Raw genomic sequence first — 14,153 nt, forward strand, 5'->3', positions numbered from 1 at the left:
TTTGAGGAAAAGAAAGAATGAGTTTCAAAACATACAAAGAAACTTTGAATAATAATAATAATATTCTACCTATTAGACTAGCCAAATCTGTCTGGAGGCAAACCCACTGTATAGGGCTAGAAGAACCACTGCAGGAAGCCTGCTGTGGAACAAATCCCAGCTTGATTAAACATGGCAAGTCAACTATTGATAGACAAATCAAATACATACTTACAAAACACATGGCATATGCTGCTTGTACGTGCTCACAGGGACAAGCAGATAAGATTATCTGGTTGTGAAAGGATTATCTACCCCCTCCCCCCCCCCGCCCCAAGAGGTAACATTATCTACCCCATCCCCCCCCCGCCCCGAGAGTAAAGAATCACACAGTTATAGATAGCTTTTGTAAAATCTTTGAGATTTTTCAGAGTGAAATTTTCAGTGAAAGGGTTTCTTTTTGAGCTACGAACGTGCATTGTACAGGCCCAGCCTGGCAGGCTGCCTTGACCCTTTAGCTGAGACTTCCAGTGATAACACCAGATTGCACCAGCCTCTCCTGGACAAAGGTACTTGCTCCAAACCCACCCACTTTGTGCAGCCATGTGATAGCAACATACTGTAGCTGCTGCATCTCTAGCTAGGACTGAACCAGTGACTGAAAGACCATTTGAATTCTTCTCATGCAAAAAATTCTGAAGTGAACCACAAATTGCCTGGGAAGAAGTGAGGCAGGGAACAACTTTTTGTCACAATTGAACCAAGACGTAACTCCTTCTTTCCTCATCTAAGCTGATATGTGGGTTTGTTTTTTTTTTAAAGAGCTACAACTGACATAGAAAATAAAAAAGTCTCTTCATCCAACAGAAATCCTAGAAGGCAGCTGAGCAGTCCTGACAAACATGAAATATTCTGCTAAAATATCAAACTAAACAAAAAGATAACAAAGGCTGAAGTGGGCTAGACAGTCTAGCATCACTATCTGGAAAATAACTTGGCACCCAGGTCCACAGCTACATCCAAACAGAGAGATCAGCTCTGTTTGCTACATCAAACATGGCTCGTATTTTTTTTGTCTCTTCCTCTCTCTTCAAACATAAATAGTTCCAGGCTTTTAAATAAATTAGCTCAACTTTTGTTATACAAACTGTTTCATTTTTTCTCCAAAAAGGGAATATAGATGTTTGTTTAAAAATTGTAAATAAAATATAAATGGAGACTTTCCATTGCATAGTGATCCTTTCCAGTAGGTACTGATCAGTGCTACATCCATTTTTCTTCCTTATCCTGTACTTGGAGACCACTGTACTTATTACAGAAGCAAAATAACAATCAGGTTTAAAATACACAGAAAATAAATGCAACAAAATTACTTACCTTGACTTATAATTTTTGTTTTTAAAAAAGCCTACCTTCTGTATATGTTTGTGCTGTACATGTGAACCATAGAAAGGCTAATTAGTGACAGACAACAGTTTTTAAAAGCCCTGCAAGCACTAAGCACTGGCTCTGTTGGGAGTGTTCCTAGGAGTTGGGTGGTTGCCTATCTGGATGATGCTGCTGCTGGGATTTTTTGCATCAAGATGGTTACAGTAGTGTAGCTCTAGGGTAAAAATACATCCTGCAGCAAAGGCATGAGAGTGTAACTGAAGGTTCACCCTGGCTTCAAACTGTGGCAAGTTATTTTGTTTATTAGTGTGGAACATTTTGGTTGTGTTTTCAAAGATGTAAAACTAAAGCAGTTTTTAAGTACTTCCAGGGTGGGATGTGAGGTTTGGCTTTGGGGCACGACTAGCCAAGGGCAAGGGTTTTTCTTCTCAATATTACACCAATGCTTCACATCCTCCTTAAAACTGGCTGGGGTGAGGTGTCTCTGGCTTTGACTCTCTTTCTCTAGCATGGAGCAGATTATTACTATTATTATTGATTTATGCCATGCCTGTCTGCTTCCAGCCTCAAAACACTTTACTGAGTTACAATATACATAGGAATCATTTCACGTCAGCCACCACCACGCTGCAGCCTTCTCTGGAGGGAAACTGAAGGGAGCTATTAGGATGGTGCCTGCAACATTAAACAACAATCCAGGAGAGGAAGTAAAGAATACTCTGGCTCCTTAAAGCAATGGTTCAACAAAATGCAGTCACTGAACTGCCATCCAGCTGGGACACCAAAGTCAATACCCATTCACCGTGTGTGGTTAAAATTAAATCTCCTAATGAAGTGAGATGGTTTTAGTGGTTAGAGAGTGAGTGCAAAGTATTATTCTCCTATATTATTATTTGTAAGTTATACAACTAACAAGGGAAAAGATCATACACAGGAAAATAGCAGACAGTTAGATAATGTTCCAAGCCCAGTTTCTAAATGACATTTGGGCAAATAAAGCTTTGGAAAAAATATGTTAAAAAGAAAAGATGACACAGAAAAAAAAGGAATTGGCAGTTTCTCTCTGTTTTTAGGTAACTAAACTGAACAGAAGTGATGTCAGCTTTTTATCCCCTATAATTCAGGTCTGGAGAAAAGAATATTATTAGCTTCTGTTAATGAGCAGGTATTCCCTAAACAGTACTGCAAATGCTCCTGAATTTTAATTTTATTAGAAAAAGAAATGGTAAAGTATTGGGGGGAAAAACCCCTAACAGCTTATATTTGTCCCTGAATTAACAAAATGCTTAGATGATTTTCTGGATAGAAGGTTTATGTATCTGACTAAAAAGATCCTCACACAACGTTCTCAAGCTCTCCTTTCAGGGCTAGTAATTGCTAGCTGGTTCTAATCATTCTTGCAAATGATCATTTGAAAGGTTTATTTTATGACCCCTCAAACTAGCACAAAGAATCTCACTCCATAATGTAATAAACAATTCTACAACCAGTGCTTAATTAATTCCCGAAAGTCACCAAAAGGAGCTATTAATGATCTTTCTTTTTATCTAACCATAAATATGCAGTTCTCCTGGGATAAAGGATTTAAAAAGAACATTCTGGCAAAACTGGCTGTCAACTTGATAAAGCATAAAGTGATCACCAGTGAGGGGAATTCAAAATACAACAGCAGTGCTGCCTAGTCTGATCAGAAAAGTTAAGCCCAGTTGGGTTAAATTTCTTTGAATGTTACACTTACCAAAATGAGGACAGAACTAACACAGTGCAAAACAGACTCAACACAAGTGAATACACAAAAGAAAACTTCTACAACCTTAAAATTATTTTTAAAAATCATTTCTATTTGGGAATCTGCTTAAGTGGGAAATTATCAACAATCATAATTAGAGGGTGGGCAATATTTCAAGGTTGTTTAAAATACACATATTACACAGAACAGGTTAATGTTTTCAAGAGAGCTTAAGTGTTTTAGAAGTCCAAGTATCGTTTTCACAAGCAAATCAGGCAGTAGGACGCCCTTAAATGAAATTTAGTTTCCTGGCAACCCAACCCATTGCTGAAAATTAGATTTAGGCTTTTAAAGGGCTTTGATGTTTTTGAAAATCACACTTCCTGCAGCACTGCACAGCTGACTAGGTGTAATACGGTCATTTACCCTCTGCTGAGGCTATCAGGGATGGAATCACTTTGATGGCTTTAGTGATGTCTGGGTTGTTGTTGTTTTTTCTTATACCATTAAATTTATTTTACTAGGCATAGCCAGTGATGACTGGAATCTCTGACCAGAAGCAGGGGGAGGAAAGAAAGAGAGAATCTGCCTTTTCCAGAATAAACTAATGTACTCCTTTGGGTGCTTGTGCTTGATGCCAGTGGAGCCTGTGCACCAGCTTGTCCCACCTTCAGAAGAGCTCCATGAGCTACTGGACCCTGGATCGACTGGGGCTTTGTGAATCTCTCCTGTTGAAGCAGTCCCTGTGACACCCACACATGGAAATGTGGAATAGACTGCTCCACAACACAGCCCTTGTTGTTCTTGCTGTCCATATGGAAATCCAAAGTTCAAGCACCTCTCAAATGAGTTCTTAATTATTAAGATAAAGAAACAAACACAACAGGAAACATTAAGAGAGACACAGTGGGGAAATAACTAAGAGGTCTTTCAGGCTCTTCACTCCTTGACTCCCCTGGGCTGGGCAAAGAAATTTAAATCTTTAGATCAGTGCTTTTCAGTCCCTTAACCTGTGGAAGGACACAGACTCCCACTGGAAGATGCAGCAGATTGCTGCACATAACACTGAAGAACACAGTGTTCCAAACACTTTTAAAACCCTGGAAGTTTCTTGAAACAGGAAATTTTAAAATTTCTCATTTTTGTTCTAATCTTCAATAAAACCTTTTTTTTTTTTTTAAATGTTGGAATTTCCTGTGGAACAGAAATTCTGTTTTAAAACCATTTTTATTCAACAGTCCTATTCAGATGGAAGCATTTTCCTATTCATTCCACTTTGCAACTAACTGGTGCCACCCCAAATGTATTGCTCTTCCAAGAATGATGTGGCAGCCTTGGAATAGCTAATTAGTTGGGCTGTATGATGCCTCTGCCAAAAGTTTCAGCTTCCAGAGGCATTCCTTCAAGGAATGGTGATGTGGGTTTGGCATTTACAAGGATACACATGGTTTGAGGAGCCCACAGGCACCAAAAGTTAGCTTGTATTTTATAACTGCTCATCTCAACCCAGTCATTGAGCCGATGTCCTAACCACAGTAAGTCAAGCAAACTTCTTTAAAGCACTCATGAAGAAAGATTTTGGTTAATTTATTTTTCTTTTTTAAAGAAAATTTTGTCTTTGGGGAATCTTTTAAGAGAACGCCTCTTCTATGTCTGTTAAGTAGGAAAATAATTAAATTCAAATATTACTAGCTCTGTAATATAATCGCTTGTAGATAAGTAACTTTGACACTTAGCCCCTACATTTTCGTACATTGTTAAGGCAAGTGAAAGATGTCTAAATCCAGTACCTTTATACTTGGTCACCACAGCTGAGTTGACACTCAGAGGTTCTTGGAAGGTGACAGTGAGTGATGTACTGCTTGTTACCATGAGACAGACATTGGTTGGCGCCTCAGGGGCTCCTGGGAGAGAAGAGAAAACATCAGCTCTTCAGCACAACAAATCCTATTCAAACAATGTTTCTGAGTCTTCAAAGACCCTACTGAAAATCACACTGCAATTGTGAGCTTTGGGTTGTAGGTGTTTGTGTTCTCTGCCTTTTGAGCATTTTAATTAGTACCCCTGCTAACAATATCCTGCAGACACCATTTGTTTCTATCATGCTTTTTGGCTCCTTTCGGTTAAAAATATCTTCCTGCATATATGTAACCCAATAAAACAGATTCATGCTAATTATGTCAATGAAAAGCCCCTATAAATCTCTTGGGGTGGGTAGGAGGAGAGAGAAAGGACAAAACCACAAAGAGCTAATTAAAGCTTTATGGTTTCACTAACAAACTCAAATTTATCAAATAATAGGAAGCATGTTTACATTATTGTGATTCAGAAATTCCACAAATATTTTAGTGTAGTAGTCTCCAAATACTACTATTAGTCAGTTCAGGTCTAACTTTTTTTTTTTCCTTAAAAAAAAAGTTAAATTCACAGAATATCAATCAAACTCAATTCAGAACTCAAACACAAAATGTCATGGCTTATTGCTGGGGTTAATTTTTAAAAAATCATTATATTAACAAACACTACTGCTGTATTTCCTGTATTTAGTATCTCATACAAGGAGCACTACGTCTGTCTTGAAGGAGTAATCTTAGAATACAATAAATTTGAGAAAATTATTTTTAAATGCCTTTATGAAAAGATGGTTGTAAAATTGTTAAAGGCAATGACTCTATTTCATCAAATAGGATACAGCTAGAAGTTCTACATGTGAAGCAATTCAGCCTTGTTTACTCCTTCCCACAGGCCCAAATTTGCTTTGGGTACAGACTCACTTGTACAACCCTTTGAAACGATCCAATCTGTGACTACATTGATGAAATATTATATGTGGGTGCCAAAAGGAAGATTAAGTTACACATTTTTTAGAAGTAAAATTACATCCCATTGTTTGATCAAATGTTTAGAACAATTCCATTCTTCTAAAATAGAATACTTTTTAAAAAATTAAAATTAAAACACAACAGAAAAGAGGCCAATGTCTCCCATCCTTCTTCCTCCTTATTCATATATTTTTTTTCTAATCATCCTACTTTAAATGTTGTGCACATTAAATGAAATCAAGGAGTAAATTTGAAGAGAAATAAGCAGGATGGAATCATTAGATGCTGAACCAATAAATTGGAGGTCTCATCAGCTCTATGCAGCCCATTCCTAGAGGAGCTGTGTTCTTGTTGCTCTCAGATAATTGGTCCTCTACCATTCTAATGTCAATTTCCTTCTCATTCTTGGGAAGGCCATTTAGTTGTATGTTAGGCTTTTCCCACCCTAACGTTCACCTGCTGCACAGCAGTGCAGTGAGGATCAGTTAGTGAGAGCATCTTTGCTCAGCAAAATGTTCTCAGTTGTAGAGTTCTTGTCTTGCACTTTGCAGCTGCTTTCTTGTACTTACTAGCATGCTCGTAGCCTGCCTTCATGCGCTTGTACAGCCTGGACCTCCACTCCCACGCTTTCAGCTGCTTCTCCTTCTCTGTGTGCTCTGTTCCAAGGCCCTCATTCAGCACTTGTGCAGACAGTTCAGTAACTCGCTGCTCTGCTTCCTGCACCAAAGTACTCAGGTGCACTGACCTGCTTTCCGTGTCAACAACTACCAAGAAAGGGAAGAGTAAGTAATTGCTTGGTGGACTTATGTGACAAAATTCTGGCCATATGCATTCTGGTACAACACATATAAGGTCAGTCCTTGAACACTCTGCCTTCCAGTAGTTACCTCCCCATCGAGTGGATTAGACCGTGCTGACTTACACCACTGAAGGATCTGGCCACTTAAATGGCATTAATGACATGAATAGACTGAGCAAATTTGGTCTTCCAATGTTTCTCATATGCTTAAAAAGAGTCTTAATTAGACTGAAATTGCATATTAAACCCAAATTAAAATAACAATGTATTTGGTTTCTCTCCAACCCCCACTTTACTATAGTATCATAAGCTTTCACAGAAATAAAGAAGGTTGTACTGGTTATAAGCGCATAAAATATATATAAATCTCTACAAGTGACAAGAGATCTAATTAGCAAGCTTAAGAATGAGAGGGTTTTTTGTCTATGGGCCACAGCTGATACAGAATAGATCTCCTTCTTGGTTTTCTTTCTGCCACAGTTTTGCCCATGTAATATCTAGTTAGTCCTCTGACAGACTGGAAAGTGAGCAAGCAGCTTGACACGTGGAGATTTTCTTTTTCTTTAATGCTCAGAAAAATTATAATCTGACATTCAGCAGTTCAGATTGCCTGTATGAACTCCTGTGGGCTACAGAAAGGTGGAAATGAAGATTGCATAGGTTTCAGACTAAAAGGGGTTCCATTGTAGCCCAAGTCCAGAAGACTACCCTAAACCAGTGCCTTGAGTATAAAGTGCAATGTGGTGAATTGAGCCCTATTTTCAGAAATGCTCAGCCTGAAACTGTTCAAATATTTGCAGTTTGGAAAATAGGACTTGTGAAGGTGTTTAATCAGAAAAGAAATAATAAAACAGAAAATAACTTTTCTCTGGTGTCTGGTATTTTTGCAGAAGATCTCTGAGTTAATCTTAATTTAAAAGGCCCGTGTTTACTAGAAACACTGTCCTGGCCTAAGCAGCTTATGCATTACTCTTAGCAGTGATGGGGAATTGGTATGTAGGGGCAGCCAGGCTCTCGGTTTCTCTGATTTTTTTACAGGAACAGCTTGAATCTGGCACAGGATGCACCAATCATTCACTTGCATAAACCAAGAGCAGTAGACCTTCCTGAAAATGTCAGTGTGTACTATATAAAAGATCTAGACTCTGACAAGTTTTTGACATCAAAACACTACATGAGCAAAGATGTCTGCACATATGAATGTGTTATTCCTAAACTGGAATCATAACATCATGGGACAAATCAAGTTGGAAAGGACCTTCTCTGGTCTAACCTTCTTGTTCTAAACAGGGTCAGCTTTGAGGTCCGATCAAGTTACTGATGGCATTACCCAGTCTGATCTTGAAAACTGCCCAGGATGGAGTCTTTACAACAACTCCAGGCAAACCTGTTCCACTGCTTCACTGTCCTTATGGTGAAAAAGGTGTTTGTTTTATCCAGTCTGAACCTCTCATTTTAACTTTTACCCTCTGTCTCTGATAACAATAGCACAATTGAAGTTTAGCAGAGTCTAAGAATAAAATAATGCTACATGCTACCGTGAAAAGTGCCATGGGATTTTTAAAGCCAGAGGAGGAGAGCAAAGAATTACTCAATACCTCTGACATCCAAAAGGTTGTCTTTGAAGAATGTTTGTCTCTAAGACTTTGTTTTCAGAAGCTGGCTTGAAGCCATGCTTCCTGAAGTTTGATCATTCTTCATATGGACATCAGGCATATGGCCAAGCTTACTGGAATCTGCTGGTATCCTCAGAACTACGTGTTTACTGGGAGGCCAAAGGTGATATGGTTTCCTGGATCCATGCCTACAATAAGCATGCAACAGATCTGATAGCACAACAGGAATCAGGAAGGAGATTTTATGTGCCAGAACTTCAGGTGATTGAGAACTGGCATTGGTTCAAGTTCTCACTAAGGACCCGGCTCTGTTTAATCAACATTCTGATCCACAATTGTCAGATCTTGGAATCATGTCCAATCAGCCACTGGAAATTTTAATCTTATTTTTATTTGGGTTCACATGAACAAGCCAAGCCAAACCATGAGTATGTGATGAATAAGAGTAACTGAACAGATAAAACAGTGGACTTTGCCTCTTCTCCAACTAAATTAATATTTTAAGTGCTGTACTCTCTGATCTTTCTTCCTTTGTGTTGAGAAGATGTTGAGTTCCTGTTAAGATTTATACAAACTGAGCTCCATGTGGAAATGAAGATCATAGTTTTACTTTCTCTTGCTTTATCTGCTGTTGTTCCTATTCCAGGCAGAAATCCAGATGATAGAGATGGAAGCTATTTGTCCTCCAGATTCTCTTTTCTACAGCATTAGGTTAGGGGCTATAATGAGATTTCAGCTGGATCACTACAGATAATGCAGTGCAAGGGCAAGAGTTTTCTCTGTAGGAAGCTTTCTGTATGCATTTGGAATGGGAAATTCCTCAGTCTTGCAGTCTCCCAGATCTGTCCATCTGTGCTATACGCTTCCAGATTAAAAGCTGCTTGTGTCCTGTCCCAAAACTGGGATGAGTCAGAATTTTACCTTGAAATTCCCCCCCTTCCTACTCAGCCTGAGGAAGTCTTGCTCAACTGCCCACCATAATGAAATGAAAATGCTCCTGCTGGGTGCTGGATCATGTTCTTGCAGCCCTGAGATGATGCAAACAGAATGGATTTCATTCTAAGAGGGTTGGTTAAGTACAGAAAGCAAAGCAGAAAGACTAGAGAAAATAGAATGTGACTGCTATCAGTTCCAGCAGAATGAAGCTACATACAGAGATGCTGTGAAGCTTTGTTTTGAGTGCTGAAAATAACTTCTTGCATTTTGCTATCAAGTAGCAATGGTAAACCCTCAAGGTAAAAAAAAGCAAAACAAACAATCGTTTGCTTTTTACAGAGAATGCATCATCCATTATTTCAATCAGAAAAACTGAAAATCAAGATAAGTGAAGTGGAAATTTGGTGGGTATATTTTGAAATGGAAATGAGGTGGTTATATATTCATATTCTCTGTGTTCATAGGCATGTTTGCATTAATTACAGGAAATGAATACTAATTTATGATTGCCCCTGCTCGCCATCAGACTGCATTTATTTACAGATGAGGTCAATGAAAAATTAGTTTAGTCTTTTTTACTGCTGTTTAGAACACTCAAGACTGTGTTTTCCTCTAGATTTGTCATGGTTAATGAATGTTTCTTCAGCAGTCAATCATGTACTCTAAATGCTGTCACACTTTTTTTTAAAGCCTCAGTCATGCACCATGACAGAAAAATAAACAAATAAATATAAAACTAAAAAACTCTTTTCACTGAGCAGCTACACTATGCAAAAATCTCCAGGGAAGGTTAAAGGAGGCCAGAATAAATGATAATATAAGTGCTGTGGACATAGAAAAGCAATAAAGGTGTACCAACACTGAGGGTCTGGCAAAAAAACTCAACACACACACGCACACGCACACACACTCTCCAGTGAAAAAACTGGCAATGTTAGTAGCCTCAAGGTGCAATTTCCTGGAGCACGGAGATTGACATGCCAGCACTAAATGTTGTTAATTTAACTAACTTCAAATTAATGGCAGAGTCTGCAGTGGCCGAACCCCTCAAACACAGTCTCATTATAGCCTTGCTGGGAATGTCCTAAATATAGGCATTGACAGTTTGAAACAAATTCACATACATTGGTGTATTTTTAGACACGAGTAAGGCGTCAGAGTTTGTGTCATGGTATACGGTTGATTAATTGGGTTGGTAAGTCACCCTCCAACCACAAATTGTGCATAAAAATGCTCATGAAGGAATACAAAGGAGGTTTATAACTACAATATGTAGTTATAAGCAGTATTGGTATTCTAATAAAGTGAGAAGGTTTGTTTTGAGTTTAGATCTTCTCTGGTTCTGTAGAACTTTGAAATTCTCATTTTGAAATTCTCAAAGTGGGATTTTAGGCCATTTGAAGGCTAGGAGTGAGGAGTCTGTGGGTAATGGAAATGATAGACTTCAACAGAACTTGTCTCCTGAAGATGGTATGGCCAAAATCAAAAGGATAATCAAAATAAACTGAAGTCTAGACAAACCCTCCTCCTCTCATTTTCGATGACAAGCTCTGTATTTCACACCATGATCTTTGAATCACTCACTTGGTTCCTGTTTCCAAATTTTTAAAGATTTTTTTTTCTCAGTATTAACTCATCTGCCCCAGTGTTAATCCCATTAGAACATAATAGACATAGAGAACAAAAAAGACCTACTGAGCACACATTCAGCAAGCAGATATTGCTGCAAGTGTCCCCTAGCCTTGTGGCACTATTGCTGGCATAATTATCTTTATGATAAAAGCAGTAAACTTCTGTGTTGTATGTAAATGTAAATAATTTCCAAAAATAGCAGTGAACTTCATCTCCTACACACAGTTATCTAAGCCAACTCAATTTCTGTTCTTTACTTACAGTGTGGGCTTTCCTTTGCCCCAACATGCAGAAGGGTCCTAGCGATAGGAACGTTGTTTGTCAAAATGGCAATATCCAAAGGAGTTAGTCCCTCACTGTTTGGTGTGTTCAGGTCCAGTTCCTCCAGTGTGTATTGATAAAGAAGAATCTGAACAGCATCCAGATCTTGCTGTTCTACAGCCTCAAACATAGCTTCATTGCACTGGAAATTCTGTGTGTCAATAGAAACAGAAATTCAGTAAAACTTTTCAAATGTCACGGTTTTGAAAATAAATCGAGAAAATTTGTGTTTTGTGAAGTCGCTGTAAAACACTGACCCTCCAGCCACAGCTCAGATTCAGCTAAAAACATGGAAATTGTTTGCTGCAAAACTGAGTTTGTCTGTTTCTGGACTTGTGTGCTTGGAATTGCCTCAGGGCTGTGGGAAGATTCAAATGAGATCCAAACCCATACAAAATGAACCCATATTCATTTACACATCTGTCCTGTAATCAAACTATATAACCAATATTTTGCATTTTCAGTGTGAAACTGAAAGGCTGATTTTGGCAGAGTTTTGGATTACTGAGTTTTTCAAACTCAAAATTTAAAGTAAAAATCTACGAGCTCAGACAATCAGAATCCAAATGGCACAAACAACTCTGGAGGAAAAACCTTCACAGCTCCAGAGTGAGCGAATAATAGGTACTGTTCATTCAAACACTTCAGTCATTTCTAGATGCTTATATTTTTGCATTTAACTTGTAACTAGAAACAGCTTTGAACTGTATAGTCCTGAAATAAAGAAGAAGAAATGAGATTGAAAAACCTGACTGTCCAGCATGCATGTCCAGAAGGTGATGTGCCTGCACAGCAGAGAACACAAGCAGTCAAACCCAACATACTGACTCTCAAGCAGGGAGAACCACTGAACCTTTTCCTTACCAATGTCAAGCAGATAGAAGAATGGTACAACACAAAGAAACTTAGAGTTTCTTAATGAAGCTGGGGAGAATCAGGTGCAGGAGAGTAGCATGCCTGCAGCTTTCTGTTATGAGAACATCCTTCTGGAGCCTACAGTAATGACACGTTATTTGGCAAGATTCTTTAAATTCTCTCCCAGTGTCCCATTGCCATAATTACCCAATAGTTTTTTTGTTTTCCACTTAAGGATGAATTAGTAGAAGCAAAAGGCCCAGCTAAGCAAGGCAGGCTCAGCACGTGGTCACATAAAGGAACCAAGATCTACGTAGATATATTGTGCCAAAGGGCATACAGAAGAAATACACAGAAAAGAGAGCAAGTGATCCAGATACCTGAAGTAAGCTCGCTTCCTGTGTCCTGCAACCCACATGGAGGAAACAGGAAATTCTTATATAATAATGTATTTTTTATGATGTGAATTAAATATTGACTTGAAGCTGCCTTCTGCTGTGATTAGAAATTAACATTTCAGCCACATCGAAACTTCATTTTCTTTTTAGAATCGATGGAGTTTTATCTGGCATATCCATGTCCCAGCTTTGCTCTCAGTGAAACAATGCTTTCTGAAAGAGCATTGATGTGCTGGAATATCTTTTGTCTTCTGCTAAAATGCATACACTAGTGGCTTGCAAGCAGTTCTGAGAACTAGAGTCCACAGCTGCACCTTGGAATTTAGTAATTTCTACAGTGTTTTTCAGCTGCGCTTTAATTTAAAAGTGTCTTCAGAAATTCTCAAGCCTGGCAGAGATTTTCCAGTCCACTGTTTTGTATTTGAAGTATTGGTGCCACACTAAGAAATGGCAAAGATGACATTATATTCAAGTTTTAATGTGGACCCTACCTATGCTGAATATTAGGGACCAGCAGAACAAGGAGACAGATTTATGTAAACTGATCTTTATCCAAAATACAGAGAGAGGAGACACATATGTTAGATGACTGTCAAAGGATGAGATGAACTATACAGCAATAAAGCAAACCCAGGAGAGTAGTGCTGTCTTGGGAATGTGCCTTTTAGAGACTTAGGTACAAAAGATAGCTCATGGTGGAGAAATATTTTTTTTCTGTAGATTTCCATGAAGAATAAAAGACACTACTTAAAAAAGTGCTTCATTAAAATGGGTCTCTGTCAAATTCTTGTTTTCAGATCCTACTCTAGATGGTAAGATTCAGGTTCAGTTTCATTATCTAATACTCAATTTGTGCTTCAGTGTTTGGTGTAAGAGAAAAATCTCAGAAAAAGGAACTGTTGAATGGTAAGCAGATAGATTTAGTATTCTTTATCCACCCCTCTGTTCAAGGCAAAAAATCATCTTTAAGGACATATACTGTCATTAGAGAAGGCACATCTCCAGAAAATTTTAGGAAAGGCCAGCATGCATCTCTCTTATTATAAGGTAAAAGTTAAAAATGACAGAGATTTTTACTGCAATGCAGCAATATTTCTTTTTGTTCCAGTAGCTCCACATATCTGCTGTCTTGCTTATGTAACACCTTATCATCCCAAAATCAGAGATATTACTCTTCTTCTGCTGTTTAGCCCCAACCCTGAAGGGATGAAGTGCTCAGGCTAGAAATGAAAATAATTTTAATCGATTGTAATTATGATTTTAATTAATGGCATGATTCTGATTCATGTTCTCTGTTAGCAACTCCCACTCAAATCAATGGTATGCGTTTAACAGCTGTCTGTCACTACACTATGTACTCTAATTTAACATAAACAGATCACTGCTGTTCCACCTAAAGAGAAAAAAAAAGAAGCTGTGCTCCTTTGCTCTTAAAAAACTTCATTATTATGAATGCAGAACTGTGAATGGATAGACTGTTGTTTCATATAAGTTATTAAAAATGCAAAATATATTCACCAATATTCTAAAAAAGCATAAAAAGCATTCATTTCATCACAGTTTATGCTTCAAATTATTTTGGAACTGATTTTGGAACTCCCTCTATACTGTTGTTTATGGAAATAAAGTGTATCTATGCTTCAAAAGCATCTGCATTTTGATCCAGTCAGAAAGCAA

General features: G+C 38.1%; 1 protein-coding gene across 1 annotated transcript in view; it reads right to left on the bottom strand.

Annotated features, from left to right (window-relative positions):
- ANKFN1 (ankyrin-repeat and fibronectin type III domain containing 1) overlaps positions 1–14,153 on the bottom strand; it is a 60,836-nt gene that overhangs the window by 32,715 nt on the left and 13,968 nt on the right. The window contains 3 exon segments of the mRNA XM_008940912.1: positions 4,888–5,001; positions 6,489–6,683; positions 11,164–11,374. Coding sequence (XP_008939160.1) covers positions 4,888–5,001; positions 6,489–6,683; positions 11,164–11,374 — 520 coding nt within the window.

This window comes from Merops nubicus, unplaced genomic scaffold, assembly GCF_000691845.1.
Source record: "Merops nubicus isolate BGI_N331 unplaced genomic scaffold, ASM69184v1 scaffold14565, whole genome shotgun sequence".
NCBI lineage: Eukaryota > Metazoa > Chordata > Aves > Coraciiformes > Meropidae > Merops > Merops nubicus.